Here is a 19,730-nt window from a genome sequence, read left to right as displayed (position 1 = left end):
CCAAGCAAAGGGACAAATGCTTGGAGTGCTTTCTAGGAAGTTGGGCCATCCTTTGTTTTAATTGGTTGTATAAACCTTAGGAACTTATCATTTAAACTTGACATCAACTTGCTGATTTAATTAGAAACGAAAGCCTAATATGTAATAAAATGGGAGGAGAGTGCAGTTTTAGCCATATTTCCCAAAGCATGGAATGAGCCAGGCCCCCAGCCTCCACATGTGACACCCACAGTGCTGTGTGTGTGTGCATGTGCAAGGGAGAGCCTGAGAAATCGGTGTGTCAAGAGGCTCTCTTCTGTGGCAGTTGCTTCTGTCTTCTCTGGTTGGGGTTCCTGTGTATGTAGTGTGACAGAGTTTACGCTGTTGCAGGGGTTCAGGCAGCACTGCTGGGGCCGAGCACGGCTAGGGTTGGTCGGGGGTCAGCAGGACACTGAGGGGAGCCACACAGGAGACACCCCATATGTGGCAGGCAGTCCAGAGCGCCTGTGGGCATGCAGAACACCCTCTCGGGACTGTGACTGTGCGGAGTCAGGGGCCTGGGAGGGAGGGAAGGAGGGAGCCAGGGGTGTGAGGGGCTAGGCCAGGCTGCAGGGACCCAGAGAGAAGGGCAGGGGAAGCACCTCTGTGCTCTGGGCTTCCAAGTGACCCTTGAGAGGCTCCCAGCAGGAGAGCTGTCGGTCCAGTCTGTCTGCCTATGGAGGAGAAGGTCAAGGGCAGGAGACAGCTCTCATCCCAAGGGAAAGACCAGGGTACATCTCAACAGCGCTGCCTAGCTCTCCCTTCTCAAACCTCCATCACCTCACACACAGAGAGGAATCATGCAAATACCTACTCAATAGATAACAAGGACCTACTGTGTAGCACAGGGAACTGTACTCAATATCTTGTAATAACCTATAAAGGAAAAAAATTCTGAAAAAGAATATATGTATATATATCTGAATCACTTTGCTGTATACCTGAAACTAACACAATATTGTAAATCAAATATATACTTCATTAAAAATAAATAAATCATATGTTAAAATGTATAACATTTTTTAAATTAGCGTACCAATTATTTTTTTAAAATACCTATCAAGGATAAAGAGCATGTCCCCCAACATGGTTTAGGAAAATGCCTAGCCAGGGGCCTGGTCCTTGGAACATGGGCAGTGATTGGCCAGAAACAGAATATTCTGGCCAAAGCCCTATATTTTGCAGGGAGAGGACAGAGCCCAGGGATGGGCTTGGATGGTCACCTTGAATCCCCTCCCGGGTTCTCCCCAGGGTCCTACTGTGCATTTTCAGGCCTTTCTGGACTCAGGGACTAAGGTACAGCCAGGAAAGAGGGTGTTGGTCACCCTGCCTGTGTCTGAGAGTGATAGGGGGCGGGAGGGGGGGCACTTGGTGCCTCTGTTGCTCTCGGGAGCAGGCACCTACCTGTCTGGGTACACGCCTACATGTAATCAGTTAGCAAGCTTTCTGGTATGTCCAGCAGGACTGGCTGAGGGCAGCACACACCCCTTCTGCCATCCAAGCTAGCTCTTCAGTACTTCCAGAGGCAGCAGTTCTGCTCCTCAGTGGAGACTTGGGCAGGCGAGGGTGGTCCTCATCATCACAGGTTGGATAATAGCTCGCACTTACTGAGCATGCCCTGTGGGCCAGTGTGTTTCATGCACTAACTCCTTCAGACTTTAGACCAGTTAAGAGGTACTGTTATGATTCTGATCCACCAATGAGGAAACTGAAACAGTATACCTGAGGCCTCACAGGAGTGGTGATGGAGCTATTTTGGCACTGAGAGAGGCTGATTCCAGGCCCAAGCCCCATCCCTGGACTGCACTGCCTCTCCCAAGACAAAGCCACAGTTGAAAGAGCTTGACATGCCCCTGTCCCCAGGACAGTAGGCAAGACCCTCAGAGAAGTTCTGTCCAGGGGCAAGATGCAGAGCCTGGACATGGCCTCCCTGGTCCTCACAGGGTTAGGACAGGCCAGGGGTGCCTTGGCCATGAAGGGTGGGTTGTGGGACCCAGCAGTGCCCTCTGGAGGACTGGCATGAGGGGGCAGGGGTGAGGATGGCCAAGATGGCTGGGAGCCCATGTCCCCATTGGCCTGGCTCCTCCTGTGTCATCACAGTGCTTGAATGTGGGGCCTCTGTGTGATGGGGGCATTAGATTTAAGAAATAAGTCTTGGATTTCCCTGGTGGTCCAGTGGTTAAGAATCTGCCTGCCAATGCAGGGGACATGGGTTCAGTCCTTGGCCCAGGAAGATTCTAAGGCCATGCTGCAACTACTAAAGCCTACTTGCCCTAGAGACCATGCTCTGCAACAAAAGAAGACACCACCAGGAGAAACCTGTGCACCACGACTAGAGAGTAGCCCCCACTCGCCGCAACTAGAGAAAGCCCACAGCCAATAGCAAAGACCCAGCACAGCCAAAGATAAATAATGATAGTTTTTAATAAAAGAAGGAAGTCTTCAAGGGGACATGCACATTAACCTCTTGCTGCACCAATGTTTATACTTGGATGTGGTGAAAAGTTCTTTTGAGGTCCACGCTTTAATTTCTGTCTGTGCAGAGGACAGGGCACAGAGGAGGAGGTGTGGCATGAGTCTTCATCACAGCACTGGTGAGAGCCAGTCTCGGTCTCAGCACAGGGCCTGGTGTAAGTGTAGAAATGGTGTAAGCTGAGTTATACACAGCGGCCCAAAGGTGGAACCAACCTAGTGTGCAGCTACGGATGATGGCTCCACAAGGTGTGGTCTGTCCGTACAGTGGAATGTTATTCAACCTTGTTGTGGCCGCATGGTGTATCCTCCCAAAATTCATGTCCCAAAGCCCTAACCCCCCAACGTGATGGTATTAGGAGGTGGAACCAGCGGGAGGTAACTGGGTTTAGATGAGATTGTGAGGATGGAGCCCCCATGTTGCTATTTGTGTCCTTGCCACAGGAGGACCCAGGGAGAAGGTGGCATCTGCAGCCAGAATATGGGCTCTCACCAGATGCCAGATCTGCCAGCACCTTGATCTCAGACTTGCCAGCCTCCAGAACTATGAGAAATCCATGTCCCTTGTTTGAGCCATCCAATCTGTGGCATTTTGTGACAGCATCCTCAACTAAGATGAGCCTTAAAATGAAAAGAAATCCCAACACTTGCAACAACACACATGCACCTTGGAAGACCCCATGCTGAGCAAAATAAACCAGTCAACAGGGGACAAATGTTACGTGACTTGTTAAGAGGATCCTGGAACTGTCAAACTTAGAAACAACGTAGAGCGATGGGTTCCAGGGGCTGGGGGGACGGAAAGGGAGTTCACGTTTAATGGGGCAGAGTTTCCACTGGAGAACATGAAAAAGTTCCGGAGATGATGGTGGTGATGATGGGTGCATAATAATGTAGAATATGTTTAATGTCACTGAAATGCACTCTTAAATAGTTAAAATGGGATTTCATGTTATATATGTGTTATAATAATTAAAAATATGCAAGATTCAATGTATTGATGGGGTACTTACTATTAAGGTTGAAAACAGGTCTGTGATGGGAAAAGGATACTCTCTGAAATATAAGTACTGGTTACAAAGAGGAAATTTGAGATACTACCTGCCTTGCAAAAGCCCCCATGTTTGGGAGGTGATGGCCGCCTGGTAGGCAGGTGCTCAAGGAGAAAACAGACTTGATTCAGACAGTCGGCCGAGCCCCAGGTGCACCTCCTATGACACGAAGCAAAGCCTCAGCCTCTGTCTGACTGTCAGGAGAGTAACATGCTCTTATCTTCTGCTTTGTCCTCCAGGTGGAAGTGACCAAAGAAGTGGCTCTCCTGGCCGAGGCCCTGGTACATGGAGAGAAGGAAGACAGCAATCTCCTAATTGGAACCATATACATTAGGTCAAATCATTTTCTTATTGTCAAGCCATACCAACCCAAAAATCACACCCCAGTCAGAGCCATGTGCAAGCTGGTGTAGGGACAGTGAGTGTCTGACATCACAGACGCCACTGTCTTAATCCTCCATCTTCAGGGCCTGGCACCTTCTATGAGCTTACTTCCCCAAGTCTTACAGATGCTCAGGTGGACTCAGAGAGGTAACACAGCATGTCACCTCTTATCAGAGGGGCTGAGCTGGGGTTGGGATTAGGCCTGCAGTTCTGGCTCTAAAGCAGCAGCAGTCGGCACAGACCTAGCGCTCGAGCAGAGCCCATCCAAGTGAAAAAGAAATGGGGGATTCTCATCAGTGGCATGGGATTTAAACTCACCCCCATTACTTGAAAAATTAATTAGATGCTCACCAAGATAATATTTTCCATTATTTATACTTAGCAAACTTTCTGTGAAGGTCCAGATAGTAAACATGCTTGGTTCTGTGGATCTTACAGGTTCTATTTTAACTGCTTGACTCAGCCACATGCAAAAATGACCACAGATTGTACAACAGGGAGTGGACAGGGCTGGTTCCAATAAAACATTATTCACAAAGTAGTGGACTGTAATTCGCCAACCCCTTCTTGTTGGAGACAGAGGTGCATTTTTTTTTTATCAGGCATGACCGTGTCACCAGTTTACTGGTGGGAGTCACCCTCACATGCCAGGTACTGTTTGTTTCTCCCTAGCAACTGCCTGGTGCAGTTAGCCTGTGATCAAGCTACAGGGTGACATTTTATTCCTCTAACTGGGATTATTCTGCTAGGAAATATGAGAGCTTTATGAATTTTATTGATTGTTCTTGTGAGTATGACAACTCTTGGGAAAATGGCAAATGATTTATCCTCTTTAGCAAGCATAGTATTTCTGTTGACTCTGGATTGGTGTGGAATATTTCCTAAGAGCCAAGTAAGGACTGAGGTAGGCATGGGGATGGGTCACTGTTTAAGATGTAGGTAGGATATAGCAGCAACACAATTACATTCGTGGAAATGTTAGCAGCTCTAAATGAATCTCTCTAAGATTCATTAAGTGTTTGATTATTTTAGAACAACCAAGTCTATCTTCTTTTCAATTGGTTGTCACTGGAATTGACATAATCTAAGATGGGAAGTGGGCTTTCCCAATGGCTCAGAGATAAAGAATCTGCCTGTCAATGCAGGAGATGTGGGTTTGACCCCTGAGTTGAGAGGATTCCCCTGGAGTAGGAAATGGCAACCCAATTGAGTATTCTTGCCTGGAAAACCCCATGGACAGAGGAGCCTGGTGGGCCACAGTCCATGGGGTGTCAAAGAATTGGACATGACTGAGCAGCTAAACACGCACTCAGGGTAGGAAGACTGAATTGGGAATGCCCTCTCTCTCCTATGGCACCTACAAAGGGAATGACATTTGAGTCTGACCTTTATTATTTACTGTTGCACACAAATAATCAGGCATTGTCCCACACTGGCTCAGATATGTGTCACACCAAGTGGAACTGGTTTCTTCTTTCCATCACGTTTGCCTCTCTGTTCTCTCCTGCAGATGGATGGTTTCTAGCCTGCTTCCAAACCCCACCTCGGCTGAGTGTTGGGCAGCCCTCCTACACGATCCTATGACTCTTGATATGGACGCAGTCCTGTCAGACTTTGTTCGGTCCACGGGGGCAGAACCTGGTCTGGCCAGAGACCTGCTGGAAGGTAGGCCTCCTCCAGGTCCCCCAAACCACCCTCTTGGCCATAACTGCCCCCAACGCAGTGACAAAAGATAAGTTTTCTCTTACTGACAAGGGTGGTACTTGGACTCCTTAAAAAGTCAAAGAGGGTGTGGATGAGGTGTGGTGTGGTTTGTTACTCTTGACTTTCTTTAGGGAATTGAATAGATCACCCAACTCTCTATAGGAAAAGAACAGAAGGCATTCACTTGGTTTTGCTTTGCATTAAAGCTTGTAGATATTGAGTCAAAGTCTATCAATAACAGTCTATCAGGCTGTTTTTTTAAAGAAAATAGATTCAGTAAAGCAGAAATTAGAAACCATTAAAAAGAAACACTTTATTGAAGACCTGAGCTGCTTATCTGTGTCTTAGCTGAGACAAAAATATTTCAGGCCAAGGTTTTTGGTGAAAAAAACACCTAATAGCCAACAAAATAGTTGAAAATAATTCACAAGCAAGAAGGCAAATTCATCCTCAGGCTTTTAGAGTGGGTATCATTCACTTCATGAAAAACGTGCTTAGTCTATATTTAGAATGTTTTGAGATAGTTATTCAGCTATAACGAAATAAAAGTAATATTTAGTTTCAGTCTCTAAAATTGACTTATTTTGCATATTTTTACAGTTTCTTTTCTTTTCTTTTTTTTTTTTTTTTTTTTGTGGTGGAGTAGAAAGAAGTGGGAAGAACTGATTACAGCTTCTCAGGAGAGTCATGTGTGTGAAAGAGGAGTTATAAACAATTACTCTTTGCTCCAAATATATAAATTCCTCCTTGCAAAATTAGCAAATACTTGGTCAAATAGTGTAAGTCACAATGATTCCTTCATTCCCTTAAGGAAAAATATGACTCACTGTACATTTGCATGGTTGGAGGTAATACTCTATCCTATTGAAAATTAAGACTTCCCTATTGGAGGATTCTGATAAAATGGGAGTCATTTGTAAATTTCCCTGAACCTCCCAGAATTTCAAACATTCTTGGAGTTTAGAATGAAATATGCTTAGAGAATATATGTGATGTATGTGAATCAAAGTGCTATTCTAATGTTTCCCTGATAGCTTTTCACTGCTTTTCTTAGTTTTAGTGAGCAGTCATGTAGGGAAGTAGGTTTACAATGAGATTGGCAACAAGGACTGGGATAAGTCCAGACTCGACAATTTACTGGCTAAAAGATGTAGGGAAGATTATTTTATTTCCCTTAAGCCTTAGTTTTTGTCTATACATTGAACCTAACCCACCTTCTAGGGTGATCGTGAACATTAGAAGTTGCGATGTAAATGCTTGGTGGGTGGCATGACCAGCATTTAGAGATGCTCAAACAGTAGCAGGTGAAGGCCTTGTCTGCTGCTGCCCTCTTTGCAGGTAGTACTGACTTTGCCATTGATATGTGGTTAGTCTTCAACTGAAAGCAAGAGCTTTCAGCTTTTTTTTCTTTAATTTTATTTTTTAAGGGAAAATGCAAGAAAATAACTTTTGGTGTAGAGTTCTAAGAATTTGAACACGTGTGTATATTTGTGTCATTACTACCTCTCTCAGAGCACAGAACCATCTTATCAGCCCCAAGAACTCCTCCTGCTCTCTTACACCCATGCCTTCCCCAGCCCTGGCCACTGGCAATGCCCATTCCATTTCTTTATCACTTTGGTATTGTCTCTTTCGAGAACGTCATATACATGGAGTCACAAAGAACCTAACCTTTTCAAATGGGCTTATTTTCACTCAGCATAATTATTTTGAGATTCATCTGAGCTGATGTGCTTGTCTATAGTTTGTTCCTTTGTTTTGCTGAGTGATACACCCATTGTAGAGGTGGACCATGGACTGTTTAGCCACTCAACTGTGGGAGGCATTCAGTTGTCTCCAGTTTTTTGCAGTTATAACTAGAACCATGATACATTTGCGGAGAAGGCAATGGCACCCCACTGCAGTACTCTTGCCTGGAAAATCCCATGGACAGAGGAGCCTGGTAGGCTGCAGTCCATGGGGTCGCTAAGAGTCGGACACGACTGAGTGACTTCACTTTCACTTTTCACTTTCATGCATTGGAGAAGGACATGGCAACCCACTCCAGTGTTCTTACCTGGAGAATCCCAGGGACGGTGGAGCCTGGTGGGCTGCCATCTATGGGGTCACACAGAGTCGGACACGACTGAAGTGACTTAGCATAGCATAGCATAGCATAGCATAGCATGATACATTTGAGGACAGGGGTTTTGTGAACACAGTTTTAATTTTTCTAGGGTAAACACAGCAGAGGGATTGCTATTTCAAATGGTAAGTATACATCTAAAAGAAATTGCCAAACTGTTTTCCAGAGTGCAGTACCATTTAGTATTTCTATCAGAAACATGTGGGAGTTCTAGCTACTCCACACCCTCACCACAATTGGCTTTTTTAAAAAAATTTAGCCATTGTAGGTTTAGAATGTCATTTCCTCATCATTTTATTTTTCATTTCCCCAGTGACTAATGATGCTCAATTGTTTTCATTACTTTCCATTGGTGTATTCTCCCTGGTGAAATGTCTGTTCAAGCTTTTTTCCAATTTCTCAGAAAAATTAGGTTGCTGTTTTTTTACACTTGAGTTTTGAAAGTTCATTATATATTCTGAGTATAAATCCTTTGTCAGATACGTGATTTGTAAATATTTTCTCCCAGTCTGTGCTTGACTTTTCACTCTCTTAGCAGTGCTCTTGGCAGAGCAGAAGTTTTTAATTTTGCTGGAATCCAATTTATCATTTTTTTCTTTTATGGATTATGCTTTGGGTGACACATCTAAGAACCTTTGCATAACCAGGTCATGAAGATTTTCTCCTGTGTGAACTCAAAAGTTGTGATGTCTGACTCATTTGGGGCTGATTTTTGTGTAACACGTGAGATTTAGAGCAAGCTTCATTTTTATGCATATAGATGACCAGTTCAAACCATTTTTTGAAGATTATCCTTCCTCTGTTGAATTGCATTTACATAGTTGTCACAAACAAACTATGTGTGTCTATAGGAAACTATTGATGTCAATTCAGTTTTATTGATCAGTATGTCCATTCTTTTGCCAATGCTATACTGTCTTGATTAGCTTTGTGGCAAATCTTAAAATCAGCACGATTCTTTCAGCTTTGTTCTTTTTCAAAAGTGTTTCAAGTAGCCTGTATTTTTGCCTTTCCCTATAAACTTGAGGATTAGGTTATCTCTATCTATAAAATTTCCTGCTGAAATTTTTATTGGAATTATGGTAACTCTATAAATCATTGCCAACTATGTTATGTCTTTGAATCCATGAAGACGTTGTAGCCATATTTTCCATTTATTTAGGGCTTGTTTGAGTTATTTCATTAACAGTTTATAGTTTTTAGCATATTAGATCCTATACATATTTTGTAAGATACATCTTTGGGGAGGGATTGAACTTCTATATATGGTTTAAGTTCATTTTCTAATTGTTCATTGCTAGTATGTAAAAATATAATTGATTTTTGCATGCTGTTCTTATATCCTACAATTATACTACACTCAGTTATTTGTTCAAGTGTGTGAGTATGTCTGTTCCTTAAAAGTTTCTATTTCTGCACTTATGTTGTTTCCTTTCCAATGTATGCCTTTTATTTATTTTTCTTGACTTATTCTTCACTTATTCCTATTTATTGCACTAGCTAAAACCTCCAGTAAAATGTGGGATAAGAGTGATGAAAGGGAACCTCCTTGCCTTGTTCTTGATCTTAGGGGGAAAGCTTTCCATCTTTCACCATTATGCAGAGTGGGTTTGGTTGATGTTCTTTGTCAGGTGAAGAAAATACCTTTCTGTTACTAGTTTGCTGAGAGTTTTATAATGAACAGTTGTTTTTTTTTCCAAATGCCTCTTCTACATCAATTGATATGATTGAGTTCTTTCTCTTCTTTAAACTGCTAATATAATGTATTGCATTGATTGCCTTCTAATAGTAAGCGAGCCTTTCAGCTATTATTTCTTCAAAGATTTTCTACTGTACATTTTTCTCATCTCCTAATGGGACTTCGATGATATAAAGGTTAAACCTTTTGTTACTGTCCTACATATCCCTACAGTTCTAATCATTTTCTTTTCTGATATTTTCTCTGTCAATTATTCACTTCTGTTGATCTCCTTATAAAATTACTGAATCCTCTGCCATCTCCATTCTGTTACTGAGCCCATCCAATGATTTTTTATTTTAGTTGTTGAATTTTTTCATTAACATTTCCACTTGATTCCTCTTTATGCCTTCTGTTTCTTTGCTGAGGCTTTCTGTATTTTTCAAGAGTGTTTGTTCTGTCTTATTTGTTGGAAAATATAATAACTACTTTAAAGTCTTGGTGGAATAATTCCAATATCTGTGGCATCCCAGCATTGCTGTTGATATTTCCTTGGTTTTTTGTTATGGTGAGTAAATTTGGATTGTATCCTAGACATTTTGAATATTATGTTTTAAGACTTAGGTTGTTTTTTTAACCTTATAACAGATATTGTTTGAATCTTATAGCAGATTTTGTTTTAGGAGGTAATTAACCCCGTAGGGTTCAAATCACAAGTCCTCAGTTCCCCGAGACTTCTGTAGATTGTGGTTTCAATGTTGAGTCTTTGAGAAGTGCTATTGGATCTGTCTGGTGTACACCTAGTGGCAAATCTAGGACTTAGGCAATTGTTTGCCCCATATTTTACTGCTCCAGGTCCCTGGAATCTACTTAGGGTCAGATCCATATACATGCAGCTCAAGAATTCATAAACAACTTTAAGGGTTTGCTTTCCTAAGCCCCTGCCATATCATAATTGCCTTGATAGTTCTGGGTCCCTGGGACTCTGCTCTCCGGCCCAACAGCTAGCACCCTAAAGCTCTGTTTGCCCCCACACTCTTCCACATTTGATTTGGCTGTACCCATCTCAGAGCTGAGCAGAAGCCAGAGGGAGAGCAATAGCAGTGGGGCCCACCACACCCACTGGAATCCACAGCTCTTCTGATTGGAGAAGAAGGTTCCCTGCCTTCCTATTCTGATTTCTTGCCATCTCTCATTGCTCCACAGGATTGCTTGAGGTCTAGGGCACAAGAGAAATGAAAAAAAAATTGTTAAAAAAAAGATAAATAAGAGGTTTCTACACTCTCTAAACATTGGATACCCCTTCTTATTTTTTGAGTCAGAGTGGAGGTCTTCCCTTGGAGCTAATGCCCACTTCTGGGTTCCGGGCTACATGAGTTCACATCAGAGAGACTAGAAGTAAAAAGCGATATTACCACATGTTCTATGGTTTTCTTCCTCAGTCTGCCTGCTTACATTTACTTCTTTGGATGCTCACTAGCTGCTCCAGGCATGGTGTCCAGGCAAATAGCTGATTTCAGTAGGAGAGACACATGTGGTATCCTTCCATCATATACCCTGCAAACTATCTTCTGTTTTTACAAGTGGGAAGCCCAAGGTTCCCTGTACATAGCAGGTTCTTTAAGTTGTCAGTTATTTGGGTCAATTACTTTCTAAAAGTCAGTGTTTCAAAGGACAAACTATTTTCATTGTGAGGTCTCAGACCTAACGGTAAAAAATTTTCAGTGATGGCAGAAGCTGGGTGAAAGGTACATGGGCCTTCTCTGTAGTACTTTTTAAACTATTTGTATGTTTTTATGGAAACGACTTTAAGCAAGTTGGGCTTCCCTGATAGCTCAGCTGGTAAAGAATCTGCCTGTAATACAGGAGACCCTGGTTTGATTTCCTGGATTGGGAAGATCCCCTGGAGAGGGAAAAGGCTACCCACTCAAGTATTCCTGGGCTTCCCTGATGGCTCAGACGGTAAAGAATCTGCCTGCAATGCAAGAGACCTGGTTCAATCCCTGGGTTGGAAGATGCCCTAGAGGAGGGCATGGCAACCCACTCCAGTATTCTTGCTTAGAGAATCCCCATGGGCAGAGGAACCTGGTTGGCTACAGTCCATGGGGTTGCAAAGAGTTGGACAAGACTGAGTGACTAAGTACACACAGCACATGGAAACGACTTAAATGTCCATCAACAGATGAATAAATAAAGAAGGCATGGTGTATATATACAATAGAATATTAGTCAAATTTTCATGTAAAAAAAATGAAATAATGTCATTTGCAACAACATAAATGGACCTAGAGATTATCATACTGAGTGAAATAGCCAGACAGAGAAAGACAAATATCATATGATACCACTTTTATGTGGAATCTTAAAAAAGTGCTACAAATTAACTTATTTAGAAAACAGAAACAGACCCACAGACAGAAAACAAACTTATGATTACCAAAGGGGAAAGTCAGAGAAGGATCATTTAGAAGTTTTGTATTAACAGATACATACTACTATGCATTAATATAAAATAGATAACCAACAAGGACCTACTGTATCGCAGAGGGAACTGTACTCAGTATTTTATAATAACCTATAAGGGGAAAGAATTTGAAAAAGAATGTATATATAGATACATATTATGTATGTATGTATAGCTCAATCACTTTGCTGTACACCTGAAACTCAAACAACATTGTAAATCAACTATACTTCAATTTTTAAAAAAGAGTAAGTGAAAGAAAACCAACTATTTGTGTGTTTTTAATTAATTAATTAATTTCAAAATAAAAAGTTCATGGAATATTACTCAGATATAAAAAAGAACACGTTTGAACACAGTTCTAATGAGATGGGTAAACCAAGAGCCTGTTATACAGAGTGAAGTTAAGTCAGAAAGAAAAGACAAATATTGTATATTAATGCATATATATGGAATCTAGAAAGATGGTACTGATGATCTTATTTGCAGGGCAACGAAGAAGACACAGACGTAAAGAACAGACTTTTGGTCACCACGGGGGAGGGAGAGGGTAGGAAGACTCAAGAGAGTAGCATTGAGACATATACATTACCATATATAAAATAGATAGCCACGGATATTTGCTGTATGATGCAGAGAATCCAAAGCTGATGTTCTGTGACAATCTAGAGGGGTGGGATGGGGAGGGAGGTAGGAGGGAGGTTTAAGAGGAGGGGACATGTGTATGTTTGTGGCTGATTCATGTTGATGTAACAGAAACCATCACAATATTGTAATTATCCTCCAATTAAAAATAAAATACAATTTATTAAGAAAAGTTAAAAGCATACAAGAGTGGGAATCACAGAATGACAGAGGGAAACAGTAGCAGTTCAGTTTACTTCAGTCACTCAGTCGCGTCCGACTCTTTGAGACCCCCACGGACTGTAGCACGCCACGCTTCCTGGTCCGTTACCAACTCCCGGGGCTTGCTCAAATTCATGTCCATCGAGTCAGTGATGCCATCCGACCATCTCATCCTCTGTTGTTCCCTTCTGCTCCTGCCTTTGATCTTTCTAGGCATCAGGATCTTTTCCAATGAGTCAGTTCTTCGCATCAGGTGGCCAAAGTATTGGAGCTTCAGCTTCAGCATCAGTCTTCCAATGAATATTCAGGGCTGATTTCCTTTAGGATGGACTGGTTGGATCTCTGTGCCGTTCAAGGGACTCTCAAATGTGTCTCCAAGGTCACAGTTCTAAAGCATCAATTCTTCCATGCTCAGCTTTCTTTATGGTCCATCTCTCACATCCATACATGACTACTGGGAAGACCATAGCTATGACTATATGGAACTTCATCAGCAAAGTAATGTCTCTGCTTTTTAATATGCTGTCTGGGTTGGTCATAGCTTTTCTTCCAAGGAGCAAGCATCTTTTAATTACATGGCTGCAGTCACCATCTGCAGTGATTTTGAAGCCCAAAAATATAAAGTCTGTCACTGTCTCCATGTTTTCCCCATCTATTTGCCATAAAGTGATGGAACCGGATGCCATGATCTTTGTTTTTTTGAATGTTGAGTTTTAAGCCAGTTTTTTCACTCTCCTCTTTCACTTTTATTAAGAGGCCCTTCAGTTCCTCTTCACTTTCTGCCATAAGGGTGGTGTCATCTGCATATCTGAGATTATTGATATTTCTCATGGCAATCTTGATTTCAGCTTGTGCTTGATCCAGCTCAGCATTTCACATAATGTACTCTGTGTATAAGTTAAATAAGCAGGGTGACAATATACAGCCTTGATATACTCCTTTCCCAATTTGGAACCAGTCTGTTGTTCCATGTCCAGTTAAAACTGTTGCTTCTTGACCTGCATACATATTTCTCTGGATTTTTTACAGGAAGCAGGTAAGATGGTCTGGTATTCCCATCTCTTTAAGAATTTCCCGGTTTGTTGTGATCCACATAGTCAAAGGTTTTAGTGTAGTCAGTGAAGCAGAAGTAGATATTTTTCTGGAATTCTCTTGCTTTTTCTGTGATCCAGAGTATGTTGGCAATTTGATCTATTGTTCCTCTGCCTTTTCTAAATCCAGCTTGAACATGTGGAAGTTCTTGGTTCATGTACTGTTGAAGCCTGGCTTGGAGAATTTTGAGCATTACTTTGCTAGCATGTGAGACGAGTGCAATTGTGCGGTAGTTTGAACATTCCTTGGCATTGCCTTTCTTTGAGATTGGAATGAAAACTGACCTTTTCCAGTCCTGTGTCCACTGCTGAGTTTTACAGATTTGCTGGCATATTGAGCACAGCACATTCACAGCATCATCTTTTAAGATTTGAAATAGCTCAGCTGGATTTCTATCACCTCCACTAGCTTTGTTCATAGTGATGCTTTCTAAGGCTCACTTGACCTCGCACTCCAGGATGTCTGGCTCTAGGTGAGTGATCACACCATCATGGTTATCTGGGTCGTGAATATCTTTTTTGTGTAGTTCTTCTGTGTATTCTTTGGAGAAGGCAATGGCACCCCACTCCACCTCTTCTTAATATCTTCTGCTTCTGTTAGGTCCATACTGTTTCTGTCTTTTTTTGTGCCCATCTTTGCATGAAATGTTCCCTTGGTATCTCTAATTTTCTGGGAGAGCTCTCTAGCCTTTCCCATTCAATTGTTTTCCTCTATTTCTTTGCATTGATCACTTAGGAAGGCTTTTCTTACCTCTCCTTGCTCTTCTTGGAACTCTGCATTCAGATGGGAATCACAGTACAACAGAAGGAAAGAGCAGCAGAGGCTGATAGAAATCTGGCAGAGACCAAGGAGAAGAAGTTGACACCAATCAACCTCCAGGTCAAAGGGTGTGTCCTTACCTGGCTGCTAGCTTCCCTCAGGCCTGCCCTTTGCTTGTTGGTCAAGTGATCCCCTCTGAAACAAAGGTCAGGGCGTATGACTTTGTTCACCAGATTCCTCTGATGTCCCTTCTGCCTGCAGAATAAACTTCTCCACAGGGCACTGAAGTCCCTTCAGCATCTGGTCCTGCTCCATCCCTTCTACCTCATCTCCCACTGCATCCCTTCACCATCCTTCTCCCCAGACACCATCCACATCTGTGCTTTTGTTTAAACTCATGTCTCATGCTGCGCACTACTCCCCACACACTCATCTCATTCTTGATTCTACTTCTCTTCCAAGTTAGACCACAAGCTGCATGATAGGAGAGACCACTCCAGGTTTTGCCCACTGTGTTCCCCCACCACCAGGCACATGCTGGCCCCTTGATAGTGTTTTCTGGCTTCTGCGGATCCAGGAACCAACAACCAGATGGAAATCCTCAGGCACATGGAGACAGACAATGAACAGCATAAATGAGTTAGATGGCATTTTAGTCATTAGTGCTACTGAGAAACCTGTATTAAAGGGAGCAGTAGGGGATGCAGGTATGGGTACAATTTTAAGTTAGTGTTGTCAGAGAAGGCCCAACTTTTAAAAAAATGAAATTTGAGCAAAGATTTGAGGTATGAGAGAGTGGATTCCTGGGAAAGAAGTTTCTAGGAAGTTGGGATGAATTGGCTATTCCTTGCCATTTCTCAGAACTTTATAGACTTCTATTATAACAAATATTTGGTTGTGTCTTCTTTGACAATTGATTACATACTTTTTTTCCTCATTAAATTAGAAGTTCTCTGGAAAAGAATCTGAAAAAGAAAATTATACATAATACATATATGTGTGTGTATGTGTGTATAACTGAATCACTTTGCTGTACACTTGAAATTAACACAACATTGTAAGTTACATTTCAATTTTTTAAGGTAATAATAGAATCATTCTAAAGGGAGTTTTCCTGATTAAATTAAAACAGAGATATAAATTTTAAAAGAAAAGGAGTTCTTAAAACAGGGGCAGTAGCATAACAGCAATGGTTAACTTTTTTTGGTGCGTTGTTTTATGTCAGGCACTAGGTGCTTTAAATGTGATGTCTCATTAATATGTGCAACACATTAACAAAGTCTTAGCTTTCCCATTGTATATGGAAGAAAACTGAGGTAAGGAAAAGTGCTTGAAGTTGCACAGTCAGGACATAGCAGAACCACATGTGAATCCACTGTGACACTAAGTACCAGATTTTTTCCTGCAAAACTGGATCATCTACCATTTATTCCTCTGTCCTTGTAGAGAGTAGTAGCATTTTGTATGCTGTGTCTACTCAGTAGACTAGTCACTGGAGGAATGTTTGAGTAACCTATTTTATGATGTAACTAATTAGCATTTCAAATAAAATACCACTTCAAGAGACCACAAAAACTATTCAAAAAATAGAACTAATAGCTAACATTCATGTGCCAGACACTGTCTGGTCACTGGACATATATTAAAAGTTGGTTTAAAAAATTTTCAAGTCGGAAGCCAAACACATGAGTTGTTTTTAAAGTGTCAATTCCCTGCTTAAAGCAACTCACACTTTCACAATAGCTGTGAGTTTCAGGCCTTGCAGCTTTACCAAGATGTTCATTCAGTGTTTCCATCCCTCACTTACATTGCTATCCATGGGGAAAGTATCCTTGAATAAAGAAGCCAGATTACATTTAGAACAAACATTAACTTGAAATTAACATTTCACATGTCCCTAGTCTAATTTTTCATAATCTTTTTGGAATTTGCAAAATTAAGGAAAACGGTAACAAGTGATTTAAATCGTATTCTGAAAATTACATATACACATAGGGAAGCTATGCACATATTTTAAGATGCATGTATGTTTACCAGTTGACTTGGTAATTTGATTAGCAAAGTTTATGGAGTTGTTTATGAGAAAATATACCCTTTTCTAATCCTGAGTCCCTTGGGTTTAAAGTATATTTTGTTGGGAAATTCACAGATGGTGGTCCAGCTACTATGGAGAGGCTTCTCCCAATCACTTGCCAGTCATATTGACAGATAATTTCATTAACGTGTACATTTGACCTTTGAAAATATTCCTGCGATTTAGGGACAGCAGCTGCTTACTTGGATAAACACAGTAATGCTCAAAAAATATACACCCAAGAAATGGGGGAGGAGATGGAAGCAACTCAGGGGAGCATGTGTTTAGTAGAAGTCTCTCCTTAGCCTAACAGATGGTCATGGGATCTACCCACAGGGAACCCACAAGACTGCAGGTGGAGTATTTCAAAGTGGGAGGAGCCCAAAAGCCCTCTGCCTGGAGCCCCACCAGTTGCTGTGGCTAGCCCAGGATACTGTGGCTCCAAGAACCACCCTAACTTACTAAACACCCAGGAAACTGAAGTAGGCTCCAGAATGGTCACTCTTTTCAATTACAGTGAGAAATAAAAGAAATAAAAGGCTGGACTCACCACACCAGAACATCTCTTCTCTTCAATCAAGCTAGATCTGAAGCCCAATCTTAAACACACATCACCTAATTTACCAGGAAAATTCACTGCTCTAGTTTTTTTCAAATTTGTGTGATTAGAGAGTTAATGTGAGCAAGACCCACATCCCTGAGGGGGAGCAAAAAAACAGCCTGGTAACTGTGAATCTGAGAGGGAATTAGAAGAGAAGGCCTGATCGCCTCTGGCCAGAGCCAGGATTACCTGTGAGTGTAAAAATACTGAAATGAAACCAGTTTCCTCTGACTACTGTCCTGTCCCCAGAGGGGTGCAGCTCTGCCATTAGATTAGACATATTTGAAATAAAATAACCAAAAAATCCTGTCCAGGATCAAACTTCCAAGACACGTCCTCTGGCCTGGTCCCATTTGAGAGGAAACATTTTCTCTTTAGATGGGTGATTATATTTAAATACATGTGAAAATAAACAAGCCAGTAGGGCGTCTGTAGTGAGTTCTGTTTTGGCATGCTAATCAGTTAAGTACATTCGTCATTTCCTTTCCCTTAAGGAAGATTGTAACCCCAGGTACCATCACTGGCTGCTTAAAATTAAATGCTTCCTCTCTGGAAAGCCAGCCATATCCATTGCAGTCTTTCTGGAGGATATCTCCACCTGGGCTACCCAACCTTTTTGTGTTCTACCTTCCTCTCCTGATAGACACATTACTCCAGGGCTCCCAGCCCCATGTATTCATTAACATGGACTAAATGGAATTGCTTTGAAGAGGCATCCCCCACAGCTTGTGGATGGACTTCTTAAGGGAGTATGTGATGTAGTTAATAATGCAATGGTGAGATTAGAAATGAAGCAAGATTAGCTCAGTTGATTATTTATTAAAACTGGGTGATGCAGTGTTCATTGCAGCACTGTTTACAATAGCCTGGACATGGAAATAACTTAGATGTCCACTGGCCAATGAATGGATAAAGAAGTTGTGGTACATACACACAATGGAATATTACTCCACTATAAAAAGGAACACATTTGACTCAGTTCTAATGAGGTGGATGAATCTGGAGCCTATTATACAGAGTGAAGTAAGTCGGAAAGAGAAAGACAAATATTGCATATTAGTGCATATATATGGAATCTAGAAAGATGGTACTGACAATCCTACATGCAGGGTGGCAAAGGAGACACAGACATAAAGAACAGACTTTTGGACTCAGTAGAAGGAAAGAGTAGGATGATTTGAGGAAAAAAGCACTGAAACATATGTTACCATATGTAAAATAGATAGCCAGTGGAAGTTTGATGTATGATGCAGGGAACCCAAAGCCAGTGCTCTGTGCTGACCTGGAGGAGCAGGTTGGGGAGGGAGGTGGGGGCAGTTTGGGAGAAAGGGGATACAGGTATGTCTATGGCTGATTCATGTTGATGTATGGCTAAAACCCTTGCAATATTGTAAAGTAATTATCCTCCAATTAAAATTTAAAAAATTTTTAACTGGGTGATAGACACAAATAAATTCATTATAATCTTCTTTGTATTCCTAGATGCTTATACAACTTTCCATAACAATAATTTAAAAGCAGCATTGGTAAACTTCTGCTTCCAGCCAAGATGGGTTAGGAAATGGGTTTACCCTCATGCTTGAGAAAAAGGGAAAGAGCAGTGTATAAGAAATAAGGGCCTAAACTGTAGTCATGAAGGTCAGTGATCCCTGAAAGATGGAAAACGTACAAGGTACTACTACCTGTGACAGCTGATCTGTCAACCTTGAGAGTTTCCAGGATGTGGTGTGAAGAGGGATCCAAGATGGAGGCCGGCCAACTCCGCATCATGGGGAGTCAGAGCTGGGAGTCAGGGAAGTGAAGGAGATTGGAATACAGAGAGGAGATGAACAGGGAGAAGATAACAATGAACCAAGGGTTTGCCTCTGCTACTCAGCATTTGTGTGAGGAAGTTACATGCAGCTGGGGAAAGAGCCAACTAAGATTAGAGGGAAGAGTGCCCACCGCCAACACAGAGCCACGAACAGTGTCTGTACCAACAGATCAAACAGGAAAAGTACTGAATGTGATTTCTAGAAGGATCTTGCCTCAGTAATGGCAAATAATTAACTGTGGAGTAAAAACTGCCCTGGTCACACCTAACAAACCAGAGAAAAAAGTGAAAATTTTAGTCACTCAGTCGTGTCTGAATCTTTGTGACCCCATGGACTATAGCTGTTTGTGGAATTCTCCAGGCAAGAATACTGGAGTGGGTAGCCATTCTCTTCTCCAGAGGATCTTCCTGAACCAGGAATTCTCATGCACTGCAGGCATTTTTTTTTTTTTTTTTACCATGTGAGCCACCAGGGAAGCTCCAACAGACCATGTTAAGTGAGACCCAAAAGGATCAAATTATTTCCAAGAAATGTAACTACATTCCAGAACAAAGCTGAGTTATAGTTATTAGAATATAAATGCATTCAGCACCAAACTAAAATTCACATTGTCTATCATCCAATCAAAAGTTAGCAGAGGGGACTTC

The 19,730-nt window shown here is 41.7% G+C and overlaps 1 protein-coding gene across 4 annotated transcripts in view; it reads left to right on the top strand.

The window, feature by feature from the left end:
* The window catches only part of OTUD7A (OTU deubiquitinase 7A), a 389,075-nt gene that overhangs the window by 225,836 nt on the left and 143,509 nt on the right, over positions 1–19,730 (top strand). For all 4 annotated transcript variants that reach the window (XM_086364069.1, XM_086364070.1, XM_086364072.1 and 1 more), the window contains 2 exons: positions 3,782–3,876; positions 5,437–5,591. In XM_086364069.1, the coding sequence (XP_086220195.1) occupies positions 5,441–5,591 (151 nt within the window). In that variant the 5' untranslated portion in view covers positions 3,782–3,876; positions 5,437–5,440. The remainder of the gene's footprint in view (positions 1–3,781; positions 3,877–5,436; positions 5,592–19,730) is intronic.

Source organism: Bos grunniens, chromosome 21, assembly GCF_055505025.1.
Source record: "Bos grunniens cultivar Pamir isolate PY7600 chromosome 21, Bosgru_T2T1.0, whole genome shotgun sequence".
NCBI lineage: Eukaryota > Metazoa > Chordata > Mammalia > Artiodactyla > Bovidae > Bos > Bos grunniens.
This window is presented reverse-complemented; position numbering and strand designations above follow the sequence as displayed.